Here is a 23,690-nt window from a genome sequence, read left to right as displayed (position 1 = left end):
TGTAACCTGAAAGGTAAGAACAACAAGTTAGATTATAATCACCCAGGGGCGGTCCGGTCTGATGGGCGTCACGGTCCGGGTCCAGTGCCTCCCATCTTCATGCGATGACGTCCTCTTCTTTGCTTTGTGTCGCTGCTCCTGCGCAGGCGTACTTTATCTGTCCTGTTGAAGGCCGAGCAAAGTACTGCAGTGCGAAGGCGCTGGGCCTCTCTGATCTTTTCCGGCGCCTGAGCACTGCAGTACTTTGCCCTCAACAGGGCAGATAAAGTACGCCTGCGCAGGAGCCGTGGCAGGAAGCAAGGAAGAGGACGACATTGCATGAAGATGGGAGGCTCCGGACCACACCAGGACCGCCCCTGGGTGAGTATAATCTAACTTGTTTTTCTTATCTTTCAGGTTGCATCAGGGGCTTATCTACAGCATTATAGAATGCTGTAGATAAGCCCCTGATGGTGGTGGCCGCAGCTTATAGCCGAAAAATCAGGTGACAGATTCCCTTTAAATATGAACAGCAATGTATATATACAATATATATATATATATATATATATATATATATATATATATAAATATATATATATAATCTCAGACGTTTATTAAAATCTTAATTTATCATGTTAACTATTCATTAAATAAATTAATAAATTGAATATTTATGATTTTTGGACCAGAATACTAATCATTCAACCCTTTTTATAACAGACCTTTGTTTGAGAAATCTTAATGATTTATCATCAGTTGGATTAATCAGAATGGATGAAGAAATCAATTTTAAGCCTACAGGTACCTGCTTGTAAAATGAAGTCTGCAATGCCTTGAAAAGTAGTAAGAAGTAAACGTGCATTACGTTTTATCTACATCTATGCTATTACATGCTTTTGTTATTGCATTACAAGGGCTAAAATAAAACGAGAGGGCACTCCAAAGGATGATGTGGTAGAATACCTGAATTACTAGCAAGGCGGGTAGGTCTGGTACTCACCTTGAAAAATTGTATAGTTCACCTCGGCGTGGAAGGTCACCAGCTGTGACTTGCTTCAGAACTAAATTCAGTTTACATGAGTGAGATAAAAAGGAAACGATAAAAAAACCAATGTTAATCCTAGCGATAAAGCAGGGAAAGAGGATAGGTAAAACCAATAGGTGTTTATAGTGGAATAAGAGGTCAGGTTCACCACATAGTTGGGCTGACACTAAAACACACTGATTCCCCATTCCTCAATAAATCACATGTTGATCATTGAACCCCTTGATTTTCTGTCCATTTTTTCCATACATTGTTCTTGCATTTCTTATGTTATTTCCAGCATACACAACAATATTTTGGATTGCCATAAAAAATCCAAGACATAGGCTCTGATTCTTTAAGACTGGCATTTTCTGTGCTAATCTTAACGCGGGGTGTGCAAGAATAAGGTGCTCCAAATTCATTGACAGGTGCACAACACTTGATAAACTTTGCACATCTTATCAATGACTTTCTCCTTGTCAGAAATGTTACTCCAGTCTGGGAGTAGAGTAACACTTCTGAAGTAAGGTGTTTTTTTTATTAATTGGACTGGCGGGCATAGCCATGCCCCATCCCCAGCTCTGTTCATTTTGTTGGAGCTTCCCTAAAAGTAGAGTGAAAGCTTAAAAAGTCGCAAACAATTTGCGTGATTTCGCGTTGTGCAAATATTTAGCAGCTTTTAAAAGTGTTATAAAAACACTTGGATGAATCGAGGCCTTTATGTTTTACATTTTTAATATGGCATGCATTAAAGGGATTGTCCAGACTTGTCACGAAAGTCTGCAGTCACACAGTACATGCTATGAGGATTATCTGGTGCTGGCAGTGACACCATGCGGTAATGAGACCACAGGTATGCGATATACATACTGCTGGCCACATTCCGACTAGATGTGCACGGTCTTAGGGATGTTAAATTCTACAGTCACATAGCGTGTCTGCAGACTTCCATGGAAAACCTGGACATCCCCTTTAATATACATACCATTTTATAGCGCCTATTTTTGTGGTAAATGTGGTAAAAAAAATTCTATGATGCTTTAAGCTTACCCCACATTGTCCTTCATACCATACCTACACCATTTGTATACTAGAGATAAACAATTGCACAAGGCGACGAGAAAGTGATGCTTCTAGAGTTGATCTCCAACGGGTCCAATACAATATGACACTAGAAACAGGTGATGGTGCTTCACATAAGCAAGCCTTTCATTAAAAACTTTAAGTCAAAAGGTTTGGGAGTGGAAAGTAAAAATATGGAAGCATATATATATATTTTTTTTTAAAGTGTTGTTTTTTTCCACAATCCACTCCTTCCTTTGGCTCTAAAACTGCTCCAAAATGACACACGTGAAAGCCCCCTTATTACCACAAATCAACCTCAGAAAAGAAAGATTGGCTTTTAGGATGGCTTCACACAAAGCGTTCGATGGAAACCAAACCCAGATTAGGATCTATCTTACCATCCTTCATGATAAGATGTACTGTATTTTATTTTTTAACAATCTTTATTTTCCTTCCTAGAAAATGGTAAACTGATGACATTGTACTATATTGCCTTTGACACAGCAAAACTGTTTAACAAAATTCAAGGAAAGGAAACATTGTCTGACCTGGTAACATTGTTTTACTATTTACAACATGGTATTGTGATAAGTGAAACTTACCGTAACAGTATTTAATCTTTAATAAAACTCATTGTACTTGGGTAACATTCCAACCTACAACAATTTATACACCGTAGCTTTATAGGGCCATACAAGAACAGTGCATCAGCACTGCTATGTGTAGAGAAAATCACAATCTCCTATAAACACTGGCTTTCACAGGAGGATCATCATGAGAAGCACGACCCTCACCTGTCATGACAACCCAGTAGCGCCCTGGATCACATCAAGAGCACCCCTATGAGCACCTGGAATGATGCGCTCCGCTGCCAGCTCATATTAAATGCCACTGTCAGAAATTGACAGACGGATTTTCAACAGGTTAACAGCAGAGCTCCGACGCACCGGAGGCTGTTAGAGGCACATGATGACTGATTAAATCAGCCGTCATATGTCAGGAAAGCCTTTATATGACGTGCCAATATATACCTTATTTTTTGGACTATAAGACGCAAACCAAATTATCAGGAGGAAAATAGGGAAAGAAAATGAATGTGTCAAATGGGTGATCGTCTTATAGACCGAATTCAGCTTATCTGGGGAGGAGGCAGTTGCGGTGGTGGAGCGGTGTCACAGGAGGTGTTTAGAGGTGCGACGCTGCAGGGCGATGCTGCGATTTCCATCCCAGGCTGGGGGGAGAGGGTGGTGCGGGGGGCTCTGCTGATATTTTGTGAAAGCCTCGAGCTCCCTCACTTCCTTGATTTCAATACGGTGGACTCAAGGAACATGGCGACCAGAGGCAATCTCAAGAGATGAAATCTTTGTGGCAAGATCTCAATCTACGCATGCACCGCCTCTGGTGGCCATTTTCCTGGAGTCCACTGCATGAAAAGCATGGAAGCGTAGGGGCTCCAGGCTTTCACAAAATTTCAGCGGAGCCCACACACTTTCCGGGCACCCTCTCTTACCAGCCTGGGACTCACATCATCACCCTGCAGTGTCACACTTCCAAACACCCCCATTCTTGCAGCCCAGGACCTGCAGAATCACCAGACTCCTGCCGCCGCCCTCCTGGTAAGCTACATTAGGACTATAAGATGGATCCCCATTTTCCCCCTGAATTTGGAGGTAGGGAAGTGTCTTATTGTCTGAATAAAACAGTATATCATTAAGGGGTTAAAACTATACCCAATACAACATACCTGTCCAATGGAAAATTAGACTTTTCAAAGGCAAATATTATTGATCAAACCAACTAGCTGAGAGTTAAGTGTGAAATAAATGAACAAATACTATAAAATAAAAATTTCAGTCCGACAAAGCAAAAGAATAATACGCTAAGCAATTCAAAAAAATACCTATAGAATAGACGGTTCTAAAAGGTGACATTTTGCTTGTGGCAGAATTTCCTGATATGGGTTATCATTTTGTACTACTGAATGTATCAGGTAATCATTATCAATATTATTAGTTAAAAGGATTTATTTGTTATTTTTAGGTCCTGCTGATATCTACATGTAAAGAATTCTCAGATGTGCAACTCAGAACCAGCGAAAAGAAAATACTTAATTCATTAAATAAGGATAAAAATAGAGTAACCATCAGGTAATATTTAGCATTTTTTAAAGTTGATTTTAAGCAGTAGTAAATTCTGTGTTAACCAGTGGTCCACCATCAGTAACTTGGAAGCTACATTTGGCTCACAACTCTATCGTGTGATATACAATGCGAATCCTGAGTTGAAATAACCCTTCAAACAGGGACTGAAAAGTGACTCTATACTTCCAATGTATGGCCATCCTACCTAGTGCCCACTGTTTGCACCCAGATGCCTCCTTCAATCACATTATATCCTCTTATCCTCTTATTTACAAGGTCGCTGCCGCAATGGTATGGGGAGGGTAGAGTGAAACAGAGAAGTCGAACGGGCACCACTACAAATATAGAACTATATCAAAGGGAGGGTGCAACTAATGCGCCAAAAAGCATGCATGGAAAAAGAAAGAAAAAGAAGGGCAAATGAAGTGCACACACAACTTAAATAAAGTGAACAAGGCCTTATTGAGACACTAAGTGCTTACAAAAATATAAAAACATTTAAAAAGCATGTAAAAACTAAAAACATTTAAAAAGCATGTAAAAACATACCCAGACAGAAATCAATACCCCCTGTGTATGAGGATATAAATAAAGCAGACTCAAGGGAAAAATAGACCCAAGTAGGATCCCAGTGAGTAGTAATTATCCATAGGTAAGAGTAAATATAAAGATATCCATATGCATCAGTCAAAGGCTCAAGCGGAAAAACTCCTGAAACCCATGAGGCTATAAATATTAAATAAGTAATATTGTCACATAGTGGTTAGCCGAGGAGGATTTTATTCCATTTGGAACATAATAATAATAAAAAACTCCCAAAATAAATAAATAATGAATAATTAACAATCCATAATATGAGTGCGGACATCCCACATTGAGCGCATGGCTGACAGTGCACAATGCATAGATAAACACATAAATGGTAATACTCACTACTCACTAGAGAAAACAGAGCCCGCTAGCTCCCAACGCGTGTCGCTACTCCAGGTAGTTTCGTCAGGGGAAGTGAGGAGGGGTAGGTCACGTCGGGTATAAATAGTAGTAAGTGCACTTACTAATAAGTTAATGATTGTCAGCACATGTGCCCAGCAATCATTAAGCAATGGAACAGCTCCAGACTGTCAGGATTATGGTGTAAATAAAGAGGAATAAATAATAGATCAGAGCCAGGTAGAGGGCTTACAAAGCGCCAGCGTGCGTTTCAGCTAACCGGAAGTGTGCGTATCACCCATCGGATGTCCCAGCGGCGCCTGTGCAAGCTGCACCGCCGCGTCATCCAAACAGTAAACGCCCCTCTGGTGAGTCATATATGCGCAGTAGCAAAAGTTTTACAAGCCGGGGTTGTGCGTATCCCACAACAGACAACCCGGCGGCGCCTGCGCAAAGCCGCCCCGCCACATCATCAAGAAGTGGACGCCCATCCCGGAAAAGTGGTGCATGCGCAATAGCATGAATTCCACATGCAAGGATACAGAACGTAGCACAGCAAGAGCAGCAACGGCGCTTGCGCAAGATACTCCACGAGAAACCTGAGGTGAACAGAAATAACCCCCAGATATCTTGCTGTGCTACGTTCTGTATCCTGGCATGTCGAATTCATGCTATTGCGCATGCACCACTTTTCCGGGAAAACCTTGTTCACTTTATTTAGGTTGTGTGTGCACTTCATTTGCGCTTTTTTTTCTTTCCAGGGAGGGTAGAGTGAGCTCAGTCCACATGTAGTAAACACTTGCTATGTTACATAGTCAGTATCTGTCTCTAACTGAGCCCCGATCACTACTATTGACATTTAAAAAACAAACAAAACAAAATCAAAAATCATGAAATTTTCACACTGGCCATTAGGGCTTTTTTGAATTCATACTTCCTATCCTTTCAGGAAGTTTTCAGCATGCTCAGTATAATCAGAGGCAGGATTACAATGAAAGGCAACACCTCTCTATACACAGCTGATAATCCACCAATCACAATAGTCGATATCACAACTTTCTCTGCTCCACCTCCATTCACAATGACATTTGCACATGCTCTTAAAATGCTTTAATGCAAAAGCTAGGATTGGGGGGTGTCTGACAATTGTGTCTATGTGCATGTATTATTTCCTGAAGCAGAAAGTTAGAAAAATCATCCCCATTGGCCAGTGAGAAAATTGCAAGATCTCTATTTTTTTTATTTTTAATACAGATTTTTTTTTTACATACCGTATATACTCGAGTATAAGCCGAGAATTTTAGCCCATTTTTTTAGGCTGAAATCGCCCCTCTCGGCTTATACTCGAGTAATTCTCAGGGGTCGGAAGGGAAGGGGGAGCGGCAGCTGTCTAATAATACTCACCTGCTCCTGGCACGGTCCCTGCACATCACTGGTTCTCCGGGCGCTGACAGCTTCTTCCTGTATTGAGCGGTCACATGGTACCGCTCATTACAGCAATGAATATGGACCCAACTCCACTCCCATAGGGGTGGAGCCGCTTATTCATTACTGTAATGAGCGGTACCATGTGACCGCTCAATACAGGAAGAAGCTGTCAGCACCCGGAGAACCAGGGACCTGCAGGGACCGAGCCAGGAGCAGGTGAGTATAATAGGGGCATATTCACCTGTCCCCCGTTCCACCGTCGGTGCTGCTCCATCTTCCGCATTCTCTGCAGTGACGCTCAGGTCAGAGGGCGCGATGCCGCGATTAGTGTGTGCGCCGCCCTCTGCCTGAACTTCAGTGCAGAGGATGCGGAAGACACAGCGGCGCTCAGCAGTGGAACAGGAAAGGTGAGTATAGCAAGTGCCGGAGGCCTGAGCGACGAGAGGTGAGTATGTGATTTTTTTTTTATCGCAGCAACAGCATATGGGGCAAATATCTCTATGGAGCATCTTATGGGGCCATGTGCAGCATTATATGGGCCAAATATTTCTATGGAGCATCTTATGGGGCCATGTGCAGCATTATATGGGCCAAATATTTCTATGGAGCATCTTATGGGGCCATGTGCAGCATTATATGGGGGCAAATATCTCCATGGAGCATCTTATAGGGCCATGTGCAGCATTATATGGGGGCAAATATCTCTATGGAGCATCTTATGGGGCCATGTGCAGCATTATATGGGGGCAAATATCTCCATGGAGCATCTTATGGGGCCATGTGCAGCATTATATGGGGGCAAATATCTCCATGGAGCATCTTATGGGGCCATGTGCAGCATTATATGGGGCAAATATCTCTATGGAGCATCTTATGGGGCCATGTGCAGCGTTATATGGGGCAAATATTTCTATGGAGCATCTTATGGGGCCATGTGCAGCGTTATATGGGGCAAATATCTCTATGGAGCATCTTATGGGGCCATGTGCAGCGTTATATGGGGCAAATATTTCTATGGAGCATCTTATGGGGCCATGTGCAGCGTTATATGGGGCAAATATTTCTATGGAGCATCTTATGGGGCCATGTGCAGCATTATATGGGGCAAATATCTCTATGGAGCATCTTATGGGGCCATAATCAACATTTGTGCAGCATTATATGGGGCATATTTTAATATGGAGCATCTTATGGGGCCATCATGAACTGTATGGAGCATTATATGGGGCTCCTGATTCAATATGGATATTCAAAAACACTTAACCTACTGATGTCTCAATTAATTTTACTTTGGTATCTCTTTTTATTTTTGAAATTTACCGGTAGCTGCTGCATTTTCCACCCTAGGCCTATACTCAAGTCATTAAGTTTTTCCAGTTTTTTGTGGCAGAATTAGGGGGGTCGCCTTATACTCGAGTATATACGGTAGCTCAATTCCGGCTACATCAGCTAACCATTAAGGGTATGTTCACACTATGCGGTTTTAACTGCGGAACCGCCGCGATTTTGCCGCTGCGGGTCCGCAGCTGTTTTCCATGCAGGGTACAGTACAATGTTACCCTATGGAAAACAAAAACCGCAGTGCACATGATGCGGAAAATCCCCAAAAAACCCGCGCAGAATTGCTGCGGAAAAAAAGAAAGACCATGTCACTTCTTTGTGCAGAATCGCAGCGATTCTGCACCCATAGACATGCATTGATCCGCTTACTTCCCGCATGGGGCTGTGCACACCATGCAGGAAGTAAACGGATAATGTGCGGGTTATACCCGGGGTGGAGGAGAGGAGACTCTCCTCCAGGCCCCGGGAACCATATTTGTGGTAAAAAAAAAAAGAATTAAAATAAAAAATAAGCTATACTCACCTCTGAAGTCTCAGCGCTGCACGCGGCCGTCCGGTCTCAGGTTTGCTATGCGACCAGGACCTTCGGTGACGTCGCGGTCACATGACCGTGACGTCACGAAGGTCCTGGTCGCACAGCATCTTTGGAACCGAACCGCCGCCTGCAGAGCCGAGGAGATCGGGACGTCAGAGGGTGAGTATATCATTATTTTATTATTTTTAACACTACTATTGATGCTGCATATTGCTGCATATGCAGCATCAATAGTAGGGGTAAAATCCCGCAGCGGAACCCGCAGCGGAACCCGCAGGACAAACCGCGATAAATCTGCAGGGATAACCGCAGCGGGTTTGCCCTGCAGATTTATCAAATCCGCTGCGGGAGAACCCGCAGGACAGAACGCAACGTGTGAATGTGGCCTTAAAATGATTTTTTTTTAAATGGAAATTAAAACTCTTAGTTATATAGCACTTCAAGTTTGCATAAACAAAAGATACAGCTGCAACCATTGACTTACCATTGGTCTTTACTTGTGAACAGCTGAAGGAAAAAGGTCAGCTTTTCAGGATTAGACAGATGTTAGTTTAAAATATATATCAAAATTTGATAAGTGTTCATACACAGCCTTTTAGTTTTGGCATTTTTTTTTCACAAAAATGCCATTAAAATGCTTTAAGTGCCTGATGTTTTTGCATGAGTTTTAAAATGCAGAAATAAAAACAGAAGTAACGGAAGGCCTAAAACAACCCTTAATTTAAGTACTGCTTGTCAGACTTTGAATTTGAAGAAAAGCTTTGCAAATAATAACAAAATACATGTCTAACAACACTAACAGTAAAGTTATAGACAAATCCTGCCTAGATATGGCTTTCCCTAAAAACTCAGTATAACAGCAAGGACAAAATGTTTGATGGTCAACAATCACATTGAAGGAGCTGAGATTGGAGAGCGGGTACACATGTCAAGAACTCTGCATACAGCTGGCTAATAAAGTACTGTTACGGGAAAAGGTGGAATTATGATTTATATTTAAACAGAACAAAAATTGATGAGTTTGGCCAAAATGTAAAAAAAGTTAATTTTTCAGCAAAACAGTTATTCCTAGCCAAGGCCATATAAATACTCAGATGGCTGAACAATGAAAGATGACTTTTCTACAATAGCCAAATCAAAGTGAATATCTTTTGGGAATGTGTGCTAATCTTGTAAAATTGCTGTTAACAAGTGTCTTTCAACGAATCTAAAGTACCACAGCAACTCTGTCAGGAAGAATGAACAGAAATTAAACTGAATAAAACCTGGGTGAATTCCTCCTATTGACTCTCCAGGAATAACATATCATGAGATGTGTGGGCCATCATTAGCAGGTTTTAAAAGCATACCATGTGATTTTAGTATACTGTCACCAGATAGTTATATTCTATGTTTGATCATTGTCTTCTAATGATTTGTGTAGACACTGTCTGATACCTTAGTCTTGGTATATGATGTCCAATTTCACGGCCAGTACAGGATGGATCAATCAGTGGTATGGCCATTTCTTAGGAGCCGTTTTTCCACACAATAATACTAGGCTGCCTGTTTGTCATGTTAATGTGAGCAGCCTGGGTGGCTTATATATGCTATCATGGTGTCTTGCCTTGATTTATGGATTTGATCTGGTGACCTGTTGCTTCAGTGGTCGGTTTTCCTGTCTGCTGAGCTGTTGCTTTTTCTTCCCTATTCAAATGCTGATGGTTTCAATTCTCTTTGTTTTACATTCTTGGTTTCTTTCTTTCCAGGTGTTTCTCATTTTACCATTTTGTTTTGCCCTCTCACATTCAGGGTGAGGTTTTATATGTTCAGCCTTCACTGCACTACCTTGCTAGCTATACTTCTTGGTTTATGTGTGTTCTTGGTTTATGTAGCTCTTTCAGCTAAGGGGTTTATCTTGTTTGGTGAACTCCAGTTATTTTCCTGCAGTGATTCTGTTTGCATTCCTTCCCAGCACCTTTTCCTTTCACCACTATTGGGTTTCTGGGAGGTTACTTGTTCCTTTGAATATGGTTCTCATTGGTTTTCTCTCTCTACCTTATATGATCTTGATTTAGTTTCTCACGCTGGGTTTTCGTATTTTTCTTCACAGTTTCTTTACCCTTTGCTGCCAGTGTGTTGCAGCCTCCTCTCTGATTCTTCAGGATGTTTGATAAACCTCTCAATGGCCTTTTAGGGAGTTAGGTCCAAGGTGGCATTTTCAGTTGTGCGACTAGGGAATTTCTAGTCTGTGCAGGGACCAGTTGGTGGGTGTAAGTATAACATCTCTCTGTGGTTGAGCGTCCCTTTTCCGTTACCCGTGTGTGAAAGTATACACGTTCATAACACATGGCCTGCAGCGGCTGCTGACTTGTCTCCCATCAAACACATCTTGGACATCATTGGTCGGCAATTGCAAATGGAGCTGCAAGCAGCAGATCTTGAAGATGTGTGTGCCCAAGTGCATTCTGCGTGGCAGAACTTTCCTCAAACATCCATTAATAACCCCAAAGATTGCAGCCAAGGTATGTAAGTTCGTGCATTTTTTCATCATTTCCATATGATTAACATATACATCAATTCTATAATTTTCATAATTCCACGACTTTTCCTTTATGGTTTTACACTAATATATATGTGTGTGTTTTTGTCATTATTATTTTAATGTCTTATATTGCATCACTTCTGTCTCTAGGGTTCTTGACAGTACTTCCAATATATGACTGTCACTTTTTTTTTACATCGCTGTTGTTTCCTGTACTCCCCGCGGCTGTGTCGCTCACACTATTATTATTTTTCTTGTTACACGCCTCTCTAATATGTTACTTCCATACGCTTATTTTCACCTTGTCATTTTACACATATGCTTGTAGAACAAATGTTTATTTTGCAGAACTTCATCTGGTCCAAAAAATTAAATGAACGTAATTATATTTGTACTGTATAAAGTATTTATGCACTTATATATTTCTTGTATATATTTGTTTTTGTTTCTTGTAAACAATAGTAAGCATAATAACTGAATTGATGCAGTTTTATTCTTCAGAAAAAAAGAGTGTTTTTTTCTACAGAAACATGAACACTCTTGTCCCCTCTCTGTATCTAGTACTGCAACGCATTTTTAATCAACAATTAAGGTAGAGCTTCAATGCCAAACAATGGAAAACCTTATTTTAGCATTTGAAATGCGTGGTTAATTTTTTGTGCTTTTATTTTTCACTTTTAGTAGAATTGGTTATCTCTATTTTTTGGGGTGAAAATGAATATATTATAGATTTACGGTAATTGAAAATAAAATCGACTAAGTTTTTCTGTATTTCCTCGATTCATCCCTAATCTTTATTCAACATTATATTAACCGTATTGCACAGCCATAAAGAACATTATATACTAATATCTACCTTGTTGAAAAAATGTAGGTTTCCAATGGAAGGGAAGATAAAATCTAAAGAAATGAAAGTGAATTGGTAAGCAATGCATATGTATCTTTCATCCTAATTATGATCGCTCCAAGAAGTTCCATGGTTATGTAAAGATATGCTACAAGATGTCAACATATCAAGTGCTTTGTAATATACATTTCAGTGACTACAATGTGTACATGGCAGCAGGGAGCTGTCAGAGCGGCTGGAGGTTTGTCATTGTAAAACAGCCACTCGTGTGAACGAGCTTCAATAGAATTAGAGAATGTTTATACCTAGCGTTTTTTATGTGTTTTTTTTTCTGCGTGTAAAATACAGGCTACGTCCAGAAAACTTCAACAGAAATTACCGGCTTTTTTAATGTTTTTTTCTCAATGGGGAAAAACTGTAGTAAAAAATGCTAAAAGAATGAACATGCTATATTTTTTTAAATGCACCACAGATTAAAAAAATTGCACCACTCTAGTATGATATTTTAGCAATCTCATTTTGCTTTTACTGTAAAGGGTGCTTTTATCTCTGCTCGAAAAAACGTAACAAAACGCTGTGTGCGCAAGACTTTAGGCTTCTCCATGTGCAGCTCACAGATATCTACAGTGACTCTTATAACTCAGTCTTCTGTACAATGTGTGGCTACTTACAGAGGTAGAACATCATAAGTGATACTTGATGTGCTTGATCTATGTAACATACAGTGGCTTGTAAAAGTTTAGGCACCCCTGATCAAAATTACTGTTATTGTGAACAGTTAAGAAAGTTGAAGATGAGATGATCACTAAAAGGCCTAAAGTTAAAGATGACACATTTCCTTTGTATTCTAGGCAAAAAAAAATGTTTTCCTCTTTTACATTTAAACAATTATAAAATTGAATATGGGCCAATGCAAAGGTTTGGGCCTCCTTGGAGATTTGTGTGCTCACATAACGTTAACCAAGGTTCCAGACCTTAATTAGCTGGTTAGGTTTATGGCTTGTTCACTAACATTTAGGAAAGGCCAGGTGATGCAAATTTTCCAGCTTTATAAAAGCCCAGCCTCCTCTAGCCTTGCGCTAAAAAACAGCAGCCATGGGGTCTTCTAAGCAGCTGCCTAGAACTCTGAAAATGGTGAAGACCCACACAGCAAGAGAATGCCATAAGGAGAAACGTTTTCAAGTTACCCTTTTCTCAGTTTGAAATGTAATTAAGAAATGGCATTTAACAGTGTTAAGTCCTTCTCAGTCCCTGGCTTACTAGAGGTAGGGATCCTGAGTAAATGACACGCAAACAAGGTATTGTGTGATCATATACAAGGGAAGCCCAGGAGCACATCTCTCTCTCTGGGCTTTGCCCTCCCTTTATATAGAAAGAATTATTCTTTTACAGACATGCGCACAAGCGCTCATATTTCACTATCTCTTACATAAACAATCTATACCAGTCTTTATCAGTAGAAAGTTACATCATCTGGAAGGTGAATGAAAGGCTGCTATTGAAAGAAGGAATGCACACATGATTACTTCCATAAAAGGAAATGTCAAGTCAGCAGAAATGTATCTTGTTGTAAGCGAGATTTCTCAGGAAGAAGACAAGATGGATTCCTTTAGTTCAGTCTGATCTCCACAATTCCCCCCTTTGACATTTTCTTTTATTTATTTTATTACCACAGGGCCAAAGACAAAGCCTTTATTTGGTATTACACATGTACATGCTTGTATTCAATAAGAGAATCAAATCTAGTATTAATTCTTCCGTTTAACTCTCGCAACCTTTTCTTTGTTTTGCAATAAGTACAGATATTACAAAGGGATAGCAAAATAAGCGCAATAATCAGTATTAGCAAAGGATAACATAAGAGAAGAAGGAAAAAAAACTTTATACTCTTGCATCTATTACACAAAGTTTATCTGTGCATACTGAGATACTCTTGAGCACAATCTGGAATAGTACGTATATGACTACAATAATCATAACTATATGTATTATGCTCTGCATAATCCCAGCAACCCACCCACCGATTCCTCTGAACCAGTTGGCTGGGTTAAGAAAAGAAAAGGTATCTGACCACCAGCTATCCTTATTCTGGTCATTGTCTTTGTCATACTGATCTCTGAGTCGTTGTACGTCCTTTAATTTAAATGTCATACTCATAGTACTATTCGGGTCTATATAATGACAGCAGGTGGGTCCGATGATTTGACACATACCCCCTTGTGAGGCAGTTAGGTAATCCAATACCAGGGTATGTTGGTTAGTGACTATTATAAGCTGATTCTGTACAGCTATACTAGTGTTTAGTATATCCAATATATCCCAGATCTGATCATCTAGATAATCCGTGGCTCTAACTAATTTATCCCACATTTGTGTTAACATAGGATAAATAAAAATGGTACTAGCAATTTTGTTAGGAATTCCCATTTGTACTATATGTGGCCTCCCCGAGGGACGTGGTGAGTTATCTGCAGCTCTTTTATACAGTGTGTGCTTGGGCACGGCTTGCATATTCACTTGTTTATTTGAAATTATGAATGTAGCCGGGGTTAGGCGTCCTAATGTACAAGTACCCTTTATACCTACGGGAAGCCATTTATATGCTCCTTCTCCGCATATCCAAAATGTACCTTCAGGCAGATCCCATAGAGCTGAGTGCTGCAATACCAATCTGTGAGCCAAGTCCACAAATCTAGATACATTCTGAAGCATACACCAAGAGGGTTTTTGTCCCAAGGGGCTACAGTACCCGGCTGCGGGATTCCCACATACAGGCATTCCTTTGATATACTCATTGGATTCATTACAAACCAGGTTCCCCAGCTTACTTGTACAACTGTTTGCATCACCTTGGGGGAACAATTTAGAATGTTTCCATTTTCTATTATGTATGTATCTTTCCAATACTACAGGTTTGAAAGCATCAGAGGGGGGGACGGTTGTACTGAAACTAAGCTGTAGATTTTCTGTGGGGACCTGTCCTAAATTAGTTAATCCAGTCTTATTTCTAGGTACCCATTTTCCTCCCCTAAATGCTAAATATTGTAGATGTGTGTTACTCCCTGAGAGATTACCCTGCCACCAAGGAAATTCTACCCATCCCACAATTGGTATGGCGATTGTAGTATTCCACAGCCTAGCATTACCAATTTGGTTGTTGGCCAGGTTGTCTGAACAATTAGGCCAAGCGAATATTTCTTCTGCTAATACGGGAACTGCTAGAAAAGGTATACTTGTGGCTGATACCGGCGAATGGGTACAGATCCAACAATCTGTCAGGGTTTGTGTATTGTTTAACAAGTCATGCACTAATTTTCTATGATGTTGTACGAATCTATTGTTCAAAGGGGCTAGAGAATTCAGTCTATCCCACGCCTCCGTTGAGGTTATCATTATTAACATCAATATCATGAGTTTATACTGCTTTTCTTGCAATGGCTTGCATGTATCCATGATGCCTTTCCTTCAAGCTTGACTGATGTAGGTGTTGTCAACAGGACTTGGAAGGGTCCGTCAAACCTTGGTTCTAGAGCCTTTCTGGTGTGTCTTTTTACATAGACTTGATCACCTGGTTCCAACTTGTGACTTCCTTCTGTGTTGTCAGGATCTGGAAGGGAAGCAAAAACTTGTGCATGCACCTTAGTTAATTGTTTCTGAAGATTTTGCACATAAGAAGTCAATGACTCAATATTTAACACAAGTTGCTGTGGAAAATAACATCCTAAATTGGCAGTCCTGCCAAACAAAATTTCATATGGAGACAGTTTAGTCTTACCCCTTGGGGTATTGCGTATTGAGTAAAGGGCCAGTGGAAGGCATTCTGTCCAAGGCTTTCCTGTTTCAGCCATGGCTTTCTGTATTTTTAATTTTAAAGTTCCATTCATGCGTTCCACCTTACCAGAACTTTGAGGATGGTACGGAGTGTGTAACTGACTTTCAACACCCAACATTTTCAGTACATTTTGAAATATTTCTCCAGTGAAATGAGTACCCCTATCTGACTCGATCACTTCAGGGAGACCGTAACGGGGTATCAGTTCGGCAACTAGCTTTACAGCAGTGTTTTTAGCTGAAGCCTTCCGAACTGGATAGGCCTCTGGCCACCCCGAGAACATGTCCACACATACCAACACATACTCATACCCATTACTTTTTGGCAGCTGGATAAAGTCTATTTGTAATCGCTGAAACGGGTAGAGAGGTCGGACGTGGTGCTTCATAGGGGTCTTTGCTGTCTGTCCGGGATTATGTGTCAGGCATATAGCGCATGCAGCACAATAGTCTCTTGCATAGTTGCCAAAACCTGGAGCCAACCAGACTTGCTTTGCCAGTAGTGTCATTGCATTTGCAGACACATGAGTAGGGTGGTGCAGTCCACCAACTACAATCGGATACCAGGCTCTAGGTAGACATATTAGTCCATCTTTCTTCCAAATTCCCGCTTGTTCTTCTGCCCCTTCCTTTTTCCACCTGTCCCTCTCCTCTTCTCCTGCATCTTCCTGTGCTTGTCTCAGTCTATCTTCAGTATTTTCTGTGGGGTTTACAGTATGAACCTGTTGTAAGGGTTTGACAGCTGCTGCTTTGGCTGCTTTATCAGCCCTATCATTTCCCCTAGATTCCCTAGTGTCGAGTCTCACATGTGCAGCTACCTTGATTACTGCTACTTCTTTTGTTTCTTGTGCAGCCTCTAAGATCTGTTTGATCAGAGAAGCATGTTTTACAGGTTGTCCTGACGCTGTCATGTAACCTCTAGCTCTCCAGATTACTCCAAAATCAAACACAATACCATGTGCATACCTAGAATCAGTGTATATATTAGCTGTCTGGTTCTCAGCTATTTTAAGAGCTTCAATCAATGCTGTTAGTTCTGCTTCTTGTGCAGACTGTTTCGGTGGAAGTGGTTCTGCTTTGAGAGTTTCAGATTCTGACACAACTGCATACCCTGTATGGAAGTTACCTGTGTCATCTGCAAACCTACTACCATCTATAAACAGCTCTAAATCTGGATTTTGAAGTGGTGTTTCGGATACATTGGGTAAACCTACCGTTTCTTGTAAAATGAGCTCTGTACAATCATGTGTGTCTGTAGGGAAAAAATTTGCGTGTGGATCAGTGTCCTTATTCCCCCCTTCAGACTCGAGAGGTAGCAGTGTAGCTATATTGAGAGTCTGAAGCCTAGCAAATGTGATAGTAGAGGGGAGCAACAAAGAACACTGTAGCCGCAAATGTCTGGCCATGGAAATGTGTTTTGGTTGGACCTGGTTTAATATCCCATAAACATCATGTGTAGTTTGAACTGTGAGTGGATACTCTAGGACAATTTCTGATGCTTTGTCCAACAATAGTGAGACAGCAACAACTACACGTACACAGGTTGGCGCTGCTCTAGCTACGGGATCTAACCTTGCTGAAAGATATGCAATTGGTCTTTGTTTCCCTGCATGCTTCTGGGTAAGAACTCCTGTAGCATGGGAATCAACTTCTGCAGCCATAAGCTGAAACGGTTTGGTGTAGTCTGGTAGCCCTAACGCTGGAGCTGAAACAAGGGCATCTTTTAATTGTTGGAACGAAATCTGACCTTCTTTTGTCAACAAATAAGGTTCACTTTTTACACAGTCATACAGTGGTTGCATTAGTTGACTGGCATGTATAATCCATTGTCTACAATGAGACACTATTCCTAAAAATGCTCGTAGCTGTTTATGATTTCTAGGCTCATTCATCTGTCTTATTGCTTCAGTTCTTTGTGGTGTAAGATGCTTTTTACCTTGAGAAATGCAATGACCTAGAAAGACCACTTTGGTCTGACAAACTTGTAGCTTTTGTCTATTCACTTTACACCCTTCTTTTTCTAAAAAACATAGTAAACTCACAGTGGACCTTTCTGCAGTTTCTAGATCTGGGCAGCAAAGTAGTAGGTCATCCACATACTGCAAAATTACTACCTGTGGTTCGGGTTCAAACCTCTGAAGGACTGTTTGTAGGGCATTTGAATAAAGAGTAGGGGAGTGTATCATTCCCTGTGGAAGGCGTGTCCACGCCAACTGTTTGCCCTTAAATGTAAATGCAAACAAATGCCAACTATCTTGGTGTAAAGGAACCGAGAAAAATGCATTTGAAAGATCTATTACAGTAAATACTTGAGAACTGGCTGGTATCTGTGATAGTAACGTATGAGGATTGGGTACAACTGGGGTGATTGGATCTAGAACTTTGTTTATTTCTCTTAAATCATGTACCATACGATATTTGGGCATAGAACTCTTATCAAGAGTTCTCTTTTTGACTGGATACAGAGGAGTGTTAGCAGGTGATTGTATCTCTACCAAAACTCCTTTCTCTTTATATCCCTCTATCTGTTTTGTAATCGCTAGTTCCTGCTGGGCACTCACAGGGTATTGTCTGAGCTGTGGGAGAACAGTTCCTGGTTGCACAGATAGTTTTACAGGAGAGATATGCAATAGTCCCACATCGGTGTCACCCTGTGCCCACAGTGTTTCTGGGACCATTGAGAGGTCTAGATCTGTGGTGTACTCTTTTTCTTCAGCATAATCCTCAAAAGCCTGAATTCTAACATATTGTTCTAATGTTTCTGCATCATCAGGGATAGTCAGTATAACTGTGCCATCTTCCCTAAAATTGATGTTAGCTTCTAATTTCTTTAGGACATCAGTTCCTAACAAACATGTTGGGGCACCTCTGGCATACAAAAATCTGGATGCAAAACATTTAGGTCCTAATGAGACCTCTAGGGGCACAGTATATGGCAGTGTTCGAATTACCCCATCATAACCCTCAGCAAAAGTTGTTTGTTCTGAAATATCTTCCGGATTCGGAAGAAAATCTTGATTCAAAATTGAGGAAGTTGCACCTGTATCTATCAAAAATGGAATCTCTCTCCCCCCCACATTCACCTGTATCATAGGTCTTCTAGCTGGTAGGGAAGTTTGTAACACGTCGAGTCAATCTGAATCTGGTATGGGACCATCTATGATGGTAGATTTCTGCTGGTTGTCCGTTTGGGGAGGGTTATTTCTGGGAACAAATTTGCCTGACTTTATATCTGCCAACTTCTTCCTGCACTCTCTTTGGAAATGACCTGGCTTTTTACAGTAGTGGCAAGGAAAGTTGTGTCTCACTCTTCCTCCTGTATTAGCTTGTGCTATTCTAACAGGCTTACGATTCTCTCTCATATCCATGACTATTCCTAAACATCGTTGTTTCACAATATTTGGTTGTTCAATTGTTCTCCAATCTGGAGTAGAGGATTTAAATTTTTCTCTGATTTTCGGATCTAGCCCCTCTATTAATTGTTTTGTAAAAAGTCTCCTTACTGAAGCATCAGTCAAATCCAATCCTTCATCCCTAAAGCTATTTTCTAATTCTTGACTATATTCTTCAATACTTTGCCCAAATTTCTGCATAATCACACCCGTAGATCCCCTTTCCCTCTGTTTTTCTCTCATGAAAATTATTAATGCCTCTGTGAACTGGGTACCTGATGCTTCTGTCTGTAAGGCACCCCCTTCTGCCACTGGTCTATTGGGCTGTAGGTGTGTCAATAATTCCTGAAAAAGTCCGGGGGACATTTTCATTCTACATAATTCTTCCCCGTCCGCCCAGACCCCAGCATGAGTCTGCATGATTTGTTGTATGTATTGTGCAAATCGGATGGGATATTGAGTGGGATCAGGCGCATTATGCAGGAGGGACATACCTTCAGCAGGGGACCAAGGAAAATACTGTCGGGTCTGGTGATATCTAGTTCCCATTACCCCGTCAGCACCAGGTTCCCTAAAGGGTCTTGGTACTACCCTAACAGGGGCAAGTACAGCGCCATGTCTAGGTGTACCACAGACTAGGCAATCATTTCTCCAATCTGGATTTTGTTGTCCACAGTGTGAACATACCCATCCTCCTACCCCACCAAGATTGGGATACAAGGCTGGAAATTGTTTTCCTCCTTCTGCTCCTCCAGATGGTACAAATGATTGGGCTTTTGGATCTAGGTAAGGTGGTGGGATTATGTCACAACTTTTTCCCTTCCCCATAATCCATTTGGAAATGTCTGGATCATACTTCCAATTCTCCTCTTTAGCTGTTTTTGAGACCTCTATCATACAGTGTATGATTTCTTCCCACCCATTGTCTTTGATAATTCCACCTCGTTCTTTACTCAGTTTTTCCCATTCTGTACTGAACATAAGTGCTTCTGAAATTCCCAATTTTTCTCTTACCCTTCTAATCTGACTTCTGACTGTCTTCCCACATCTTTCCTGTATGATATCTGCTGCTTCCACTTGTCCTAAGACGGTTTTTGTCTGTTTATTTCCCATTTTTCTTTTTTTTTTTTTTTTTTTTCAATATTAGCTATTTCTACCCCAGGTGACGTTTGGACAATCACTTATCCTAGGTGATGTCTCGTTGCCTTCTCTCCTAGGGAGCTAAAATATTGAAGGGCTGATCTGCTCCATTCTTTCTAATGTGCAGAATGTACTTAAGTGCTATTATGCACGCAAACAGACCCAGCAACACCATACAGATCACAAAACTTTCTGTGTCAGTTAGCATACTTGTCCCAGGCTCATGGACCCGCGTCCTGGGCTCATTCTATCAAACCTTATCCAGAAATGAAGGAGGTTAAGCACTTAAATGAGAGTCAAGCATGGGCGGAGGTCTCCCCGAAAGGACGCAACCACATGACCCAGTTAGGCTGACTTCCGTGTATAAGGCTTATACCCCAACTATTTCGGCTTATTTTTCTACGCACTTTTGCTCTTCTTTCACAACATACCACAACCTTCACACTGTTCACACACTGCCAGGGACAGGACTCATAAATCTATACAATATAGTAACCCGAGTTTTATAGGTATCTACTCACTACTAGACTAACCCAGCGTGACACGGCTCATAGAGATCTTTCGGATAATACAAGGCAGATAAAAGAGAACTAATAATGTCTCTTACCTGGCCAGGTTTTTCAGTTCATTTGCCGTCCATTATCCCAGATCTCCATTGTCCGTATCTGCAGGTGAATCTCGAGCAAATACTCTCATCTCGGGTCCCTGTTCGGTGCGCCAAAGAAATGTTAAGTCCTTCTCAGTCCCTGGCTTACTAGAGGTAGGGATCCTGAGTAAATGACACGCAAACAAGGTATTGTGTGATCATATACAAGGGAAGCCCAGGAGCACATCTCTCTCTCTGGGCTTTGCCCTCCCTTTATATAGAAAGAATTATTCTTTTACAGACATGCGCACAAGCGCTCATATTTCACTATCTCTTACATAAACAATCTATACCAGTCTTTATCAGTAGAAAGTTACATCATCTGGAAGGTGAATGAAAGGCTGCTATTGAAAGAAGGAATGCACACATGATTACTTCCATAAAAGGAAATGTCAAGTCAGCAGAAATGTATCTTGTAAGCGAGATTTCTCAGGAAAAAGACAAGATGGATTCCTTTAGTTCAGTCTGATCTCCACAACAGGAACAAGATAAGGTCTGGAAGACTGAGCAAAATTTCAGTGAGAGCTGCTCCTTGGATTGCTAGAGAAGCAAATCATAACCCCTGATTGACTGCAAAAGACCTTCAGGAAGATTTAGCAGACTCTGGAGCCGTGATACGTTGTTCAGCTGTTCAGAGACTCCTGCACAAATATGGCCTTCATGGAATAGTCTTCAGAAGAAAACCTCTTTGGACACGATATGTGTGGAGAAAAAAGGCACAGAATTTTAGGAAAAGAGCATCTCACCAACCATTAAGCATGGGGTGGATCAATCATGCTTTGGGGTTGCGTTGCAGCTAATGGCATGAGGAACATTTCACGGTAGAAGGAAGAATGGATTCAATAAAAGTCCAAGCTTTTACTGTACATGCCACTGAACATATTTTGGTCGGGATGAACAGTTCTACTGCAGCATGGTTAGGTGATGATAGTGCAGTGGTGCAATCACGTAGTAATCCGTATATACTCGAGTATAAGCCGAGATTTTCAGCCCAAATTTTTGGGCTTAAAGTGCCCCTCTCGGCTTATACTCGAGTCAAGGTGGGCGGCAGGGTCGGCGGATGAGGGGGTGAGGGTGCTGAGGCATACTTACCTGCTTCCAGCGATCCTGGCGCTCCCCCTGCCGTCCCACGGTCTTCTGTGCTGCAGCTCTTCCCCTCTTCAGCGGACACGTGGGACCGCTCATTAGAGAAATTAATAGGCGGCTCCACCTCCCATAGGGGTGGAGCCGCCTATTCATTTCTCTAATCAGCGGTGCCGGTGACCGCTGATAGAGGAAGAAGCTGCGGCACCGAAGACAGCTGTCCGGGAGAAGGAGCCGGACGCCGGGACCAGGTAAGTATGTCATATTTACCTGTCCCCGTTCCAGCCGCCGGGCGCCGCTCCATCTTCCCGGCGCCGCTCCATCTTCCCGGCGCCGCTCCATCTTCCCGGCGTCGCTCTGCTCTGACTGTTCAGGTCAGAGGGCGCGATGACGCATATAGTGTGCACGGCGCCCTCTGCCTGATCAGTCAGTGCGCAGAGACGCCGGGACCGGACACTGAGAGCTGCAAGCAAGAGAGGTGAGTATGGCTTTTTTTTTTTTATTGCAGCGGCAGCAGCGCACAGATTTATGTGGAGCATCTATGGGGAAATATGAACGGTGCAGAGCATATATGGCACAGCTATGGGGCAGTATGAACAGTGCAGAGCACTATATGGCACAGCTATGGGGCAGTATGAACGGTGCAGAGCACTATATGGCACAGCTATGGGGCAGTATGAACGGTGCAGAGCACTATATGGCACAGCTATGGGACAAAAATGAACGGTGCAGAGCACTATATGGCACAGCTATGGGGCAGTATGATCGGTGCAGAGCACTATATGGCACAGCTATGGGGCAGTATGAACGGTGCAGAGCACTATATGGCACAGCTATGGGGCAGTATGATCGGTGCAGAGCACTATATGGCACAGCTATGGGGCAGTATGAACGGTGCAGAGCACTATATGGCACAGCTTTGGGGCAGTATGAACGGTGCAGAGCACTATATGGCACAGCTATGGGGCAGTATGAACAGTGCAGAGCACTATATGGCACAGCTATGGGGCAGTATGAACGGTGCAGAGCACTATATGGCACAGCTATGGGGCAGTATGAACGGTGCAGAGCACTATATGGCACAGCTATGGGACAAAAATGAACGGTGCAGAGCACTATATGGCACAGCTATGGGGCAGTATGAACGGTGCAGAGCACTATATGGCACAGCTATGGGGCAGTATGATCGGTGCAGAGCACTATATGGCACAGCTATGGGGCAGTATGAACGGTGCAGAGCACTATATGGCACAGCTTTGGGGCAGTATGAACGGTGCAGAGCACTATATGGCACAGCTATGGGGCAGTATGAACGGTGCAGAGCACTATATGGCACAGCTATGGGGCAGTATGAACGGTGCAGAGCACTATATGGTACAGCTATGGGGCAGTATGAACGGTGCAGAGCACTATATGGTACAGCTATGGGGCAGTATGAACGGTGCAGAGCACTATATGGCACAGCTATGGGACAGTATGAACGGTGCAGAGCACTATATGGCACAGCTATGGGGCAGTATGAACGGTGCAGAGCACTATATGGCACAGCTATGGGGCAGTATGAACGGTGCAGAGCACTATATGGCACAGCTTTGGGGCAGTATGAACGGTGCAGAGCACTATATGGCACAGCTATGGGGCAGTATGAACAGTGCAGAGCACTATATGGCACAGCTATGGGGCAGTATGAACGGTGCAGAGCACTATATGGCACAGCTTTGGGGCAGTATGAACGGTGCAGAGCACTATATGGCACAGCTATGGGGCAGTATGAACGG

The 23,690-nt window shown here is 42.1% G+C and overlaps 1 protein-coding gene across 1 annotated transcript in view; it reads left to right on the top strand.

The window, feature by feature from the left end:
- HFM1 (helicase for meiosis 1) overlaps positions 1-23,690 on the top strand; it is a 126,846-nt gene that overhangs the window by 60,073 nt on the left and 43,083 nt on the right. Inside the window, exons 17-20 of the mRNA XM_069737624.1 lie at positions 703-783; positions 2,534-2,625; positions 4,115-4,221; positions 11,848-11,895. Of these exons, the coding sequence (XP_069593725.1) occupies positions 703-783; positions 2,534-2,625; positions 4,115-4,221; positions 11,848-11,895 (328 nt within the window). The remainder of the gene's footprint in view (positions 1-702; positions 784-2,533; positions 2,626-4,114; positions 4,222-11,847; positions 11,896-23,690) is intronic.

Source organism: Ranitomeya imitator, chromosome 8 (genome assembly GCF_032444005.1).
Source record: "Ranitomeya imitator isolate aRanImi1 chromosome 8, aRanImi1.pri, whole genome shotgun sequence".
In the NCBI taxonomy this organism is placed as follows: domain Eukaryota; kingdom Metazoa; phylum Chordata; class Amphibia; order Anura; family Dendrobatidae; genus Ranitomeya; species Ranitomeya imitator.
The sequence above is the reverse complement of the archived record's forward strand: the minus strand, read 5'-3'. Positions and strand labels throughout refer to the sequence as shown.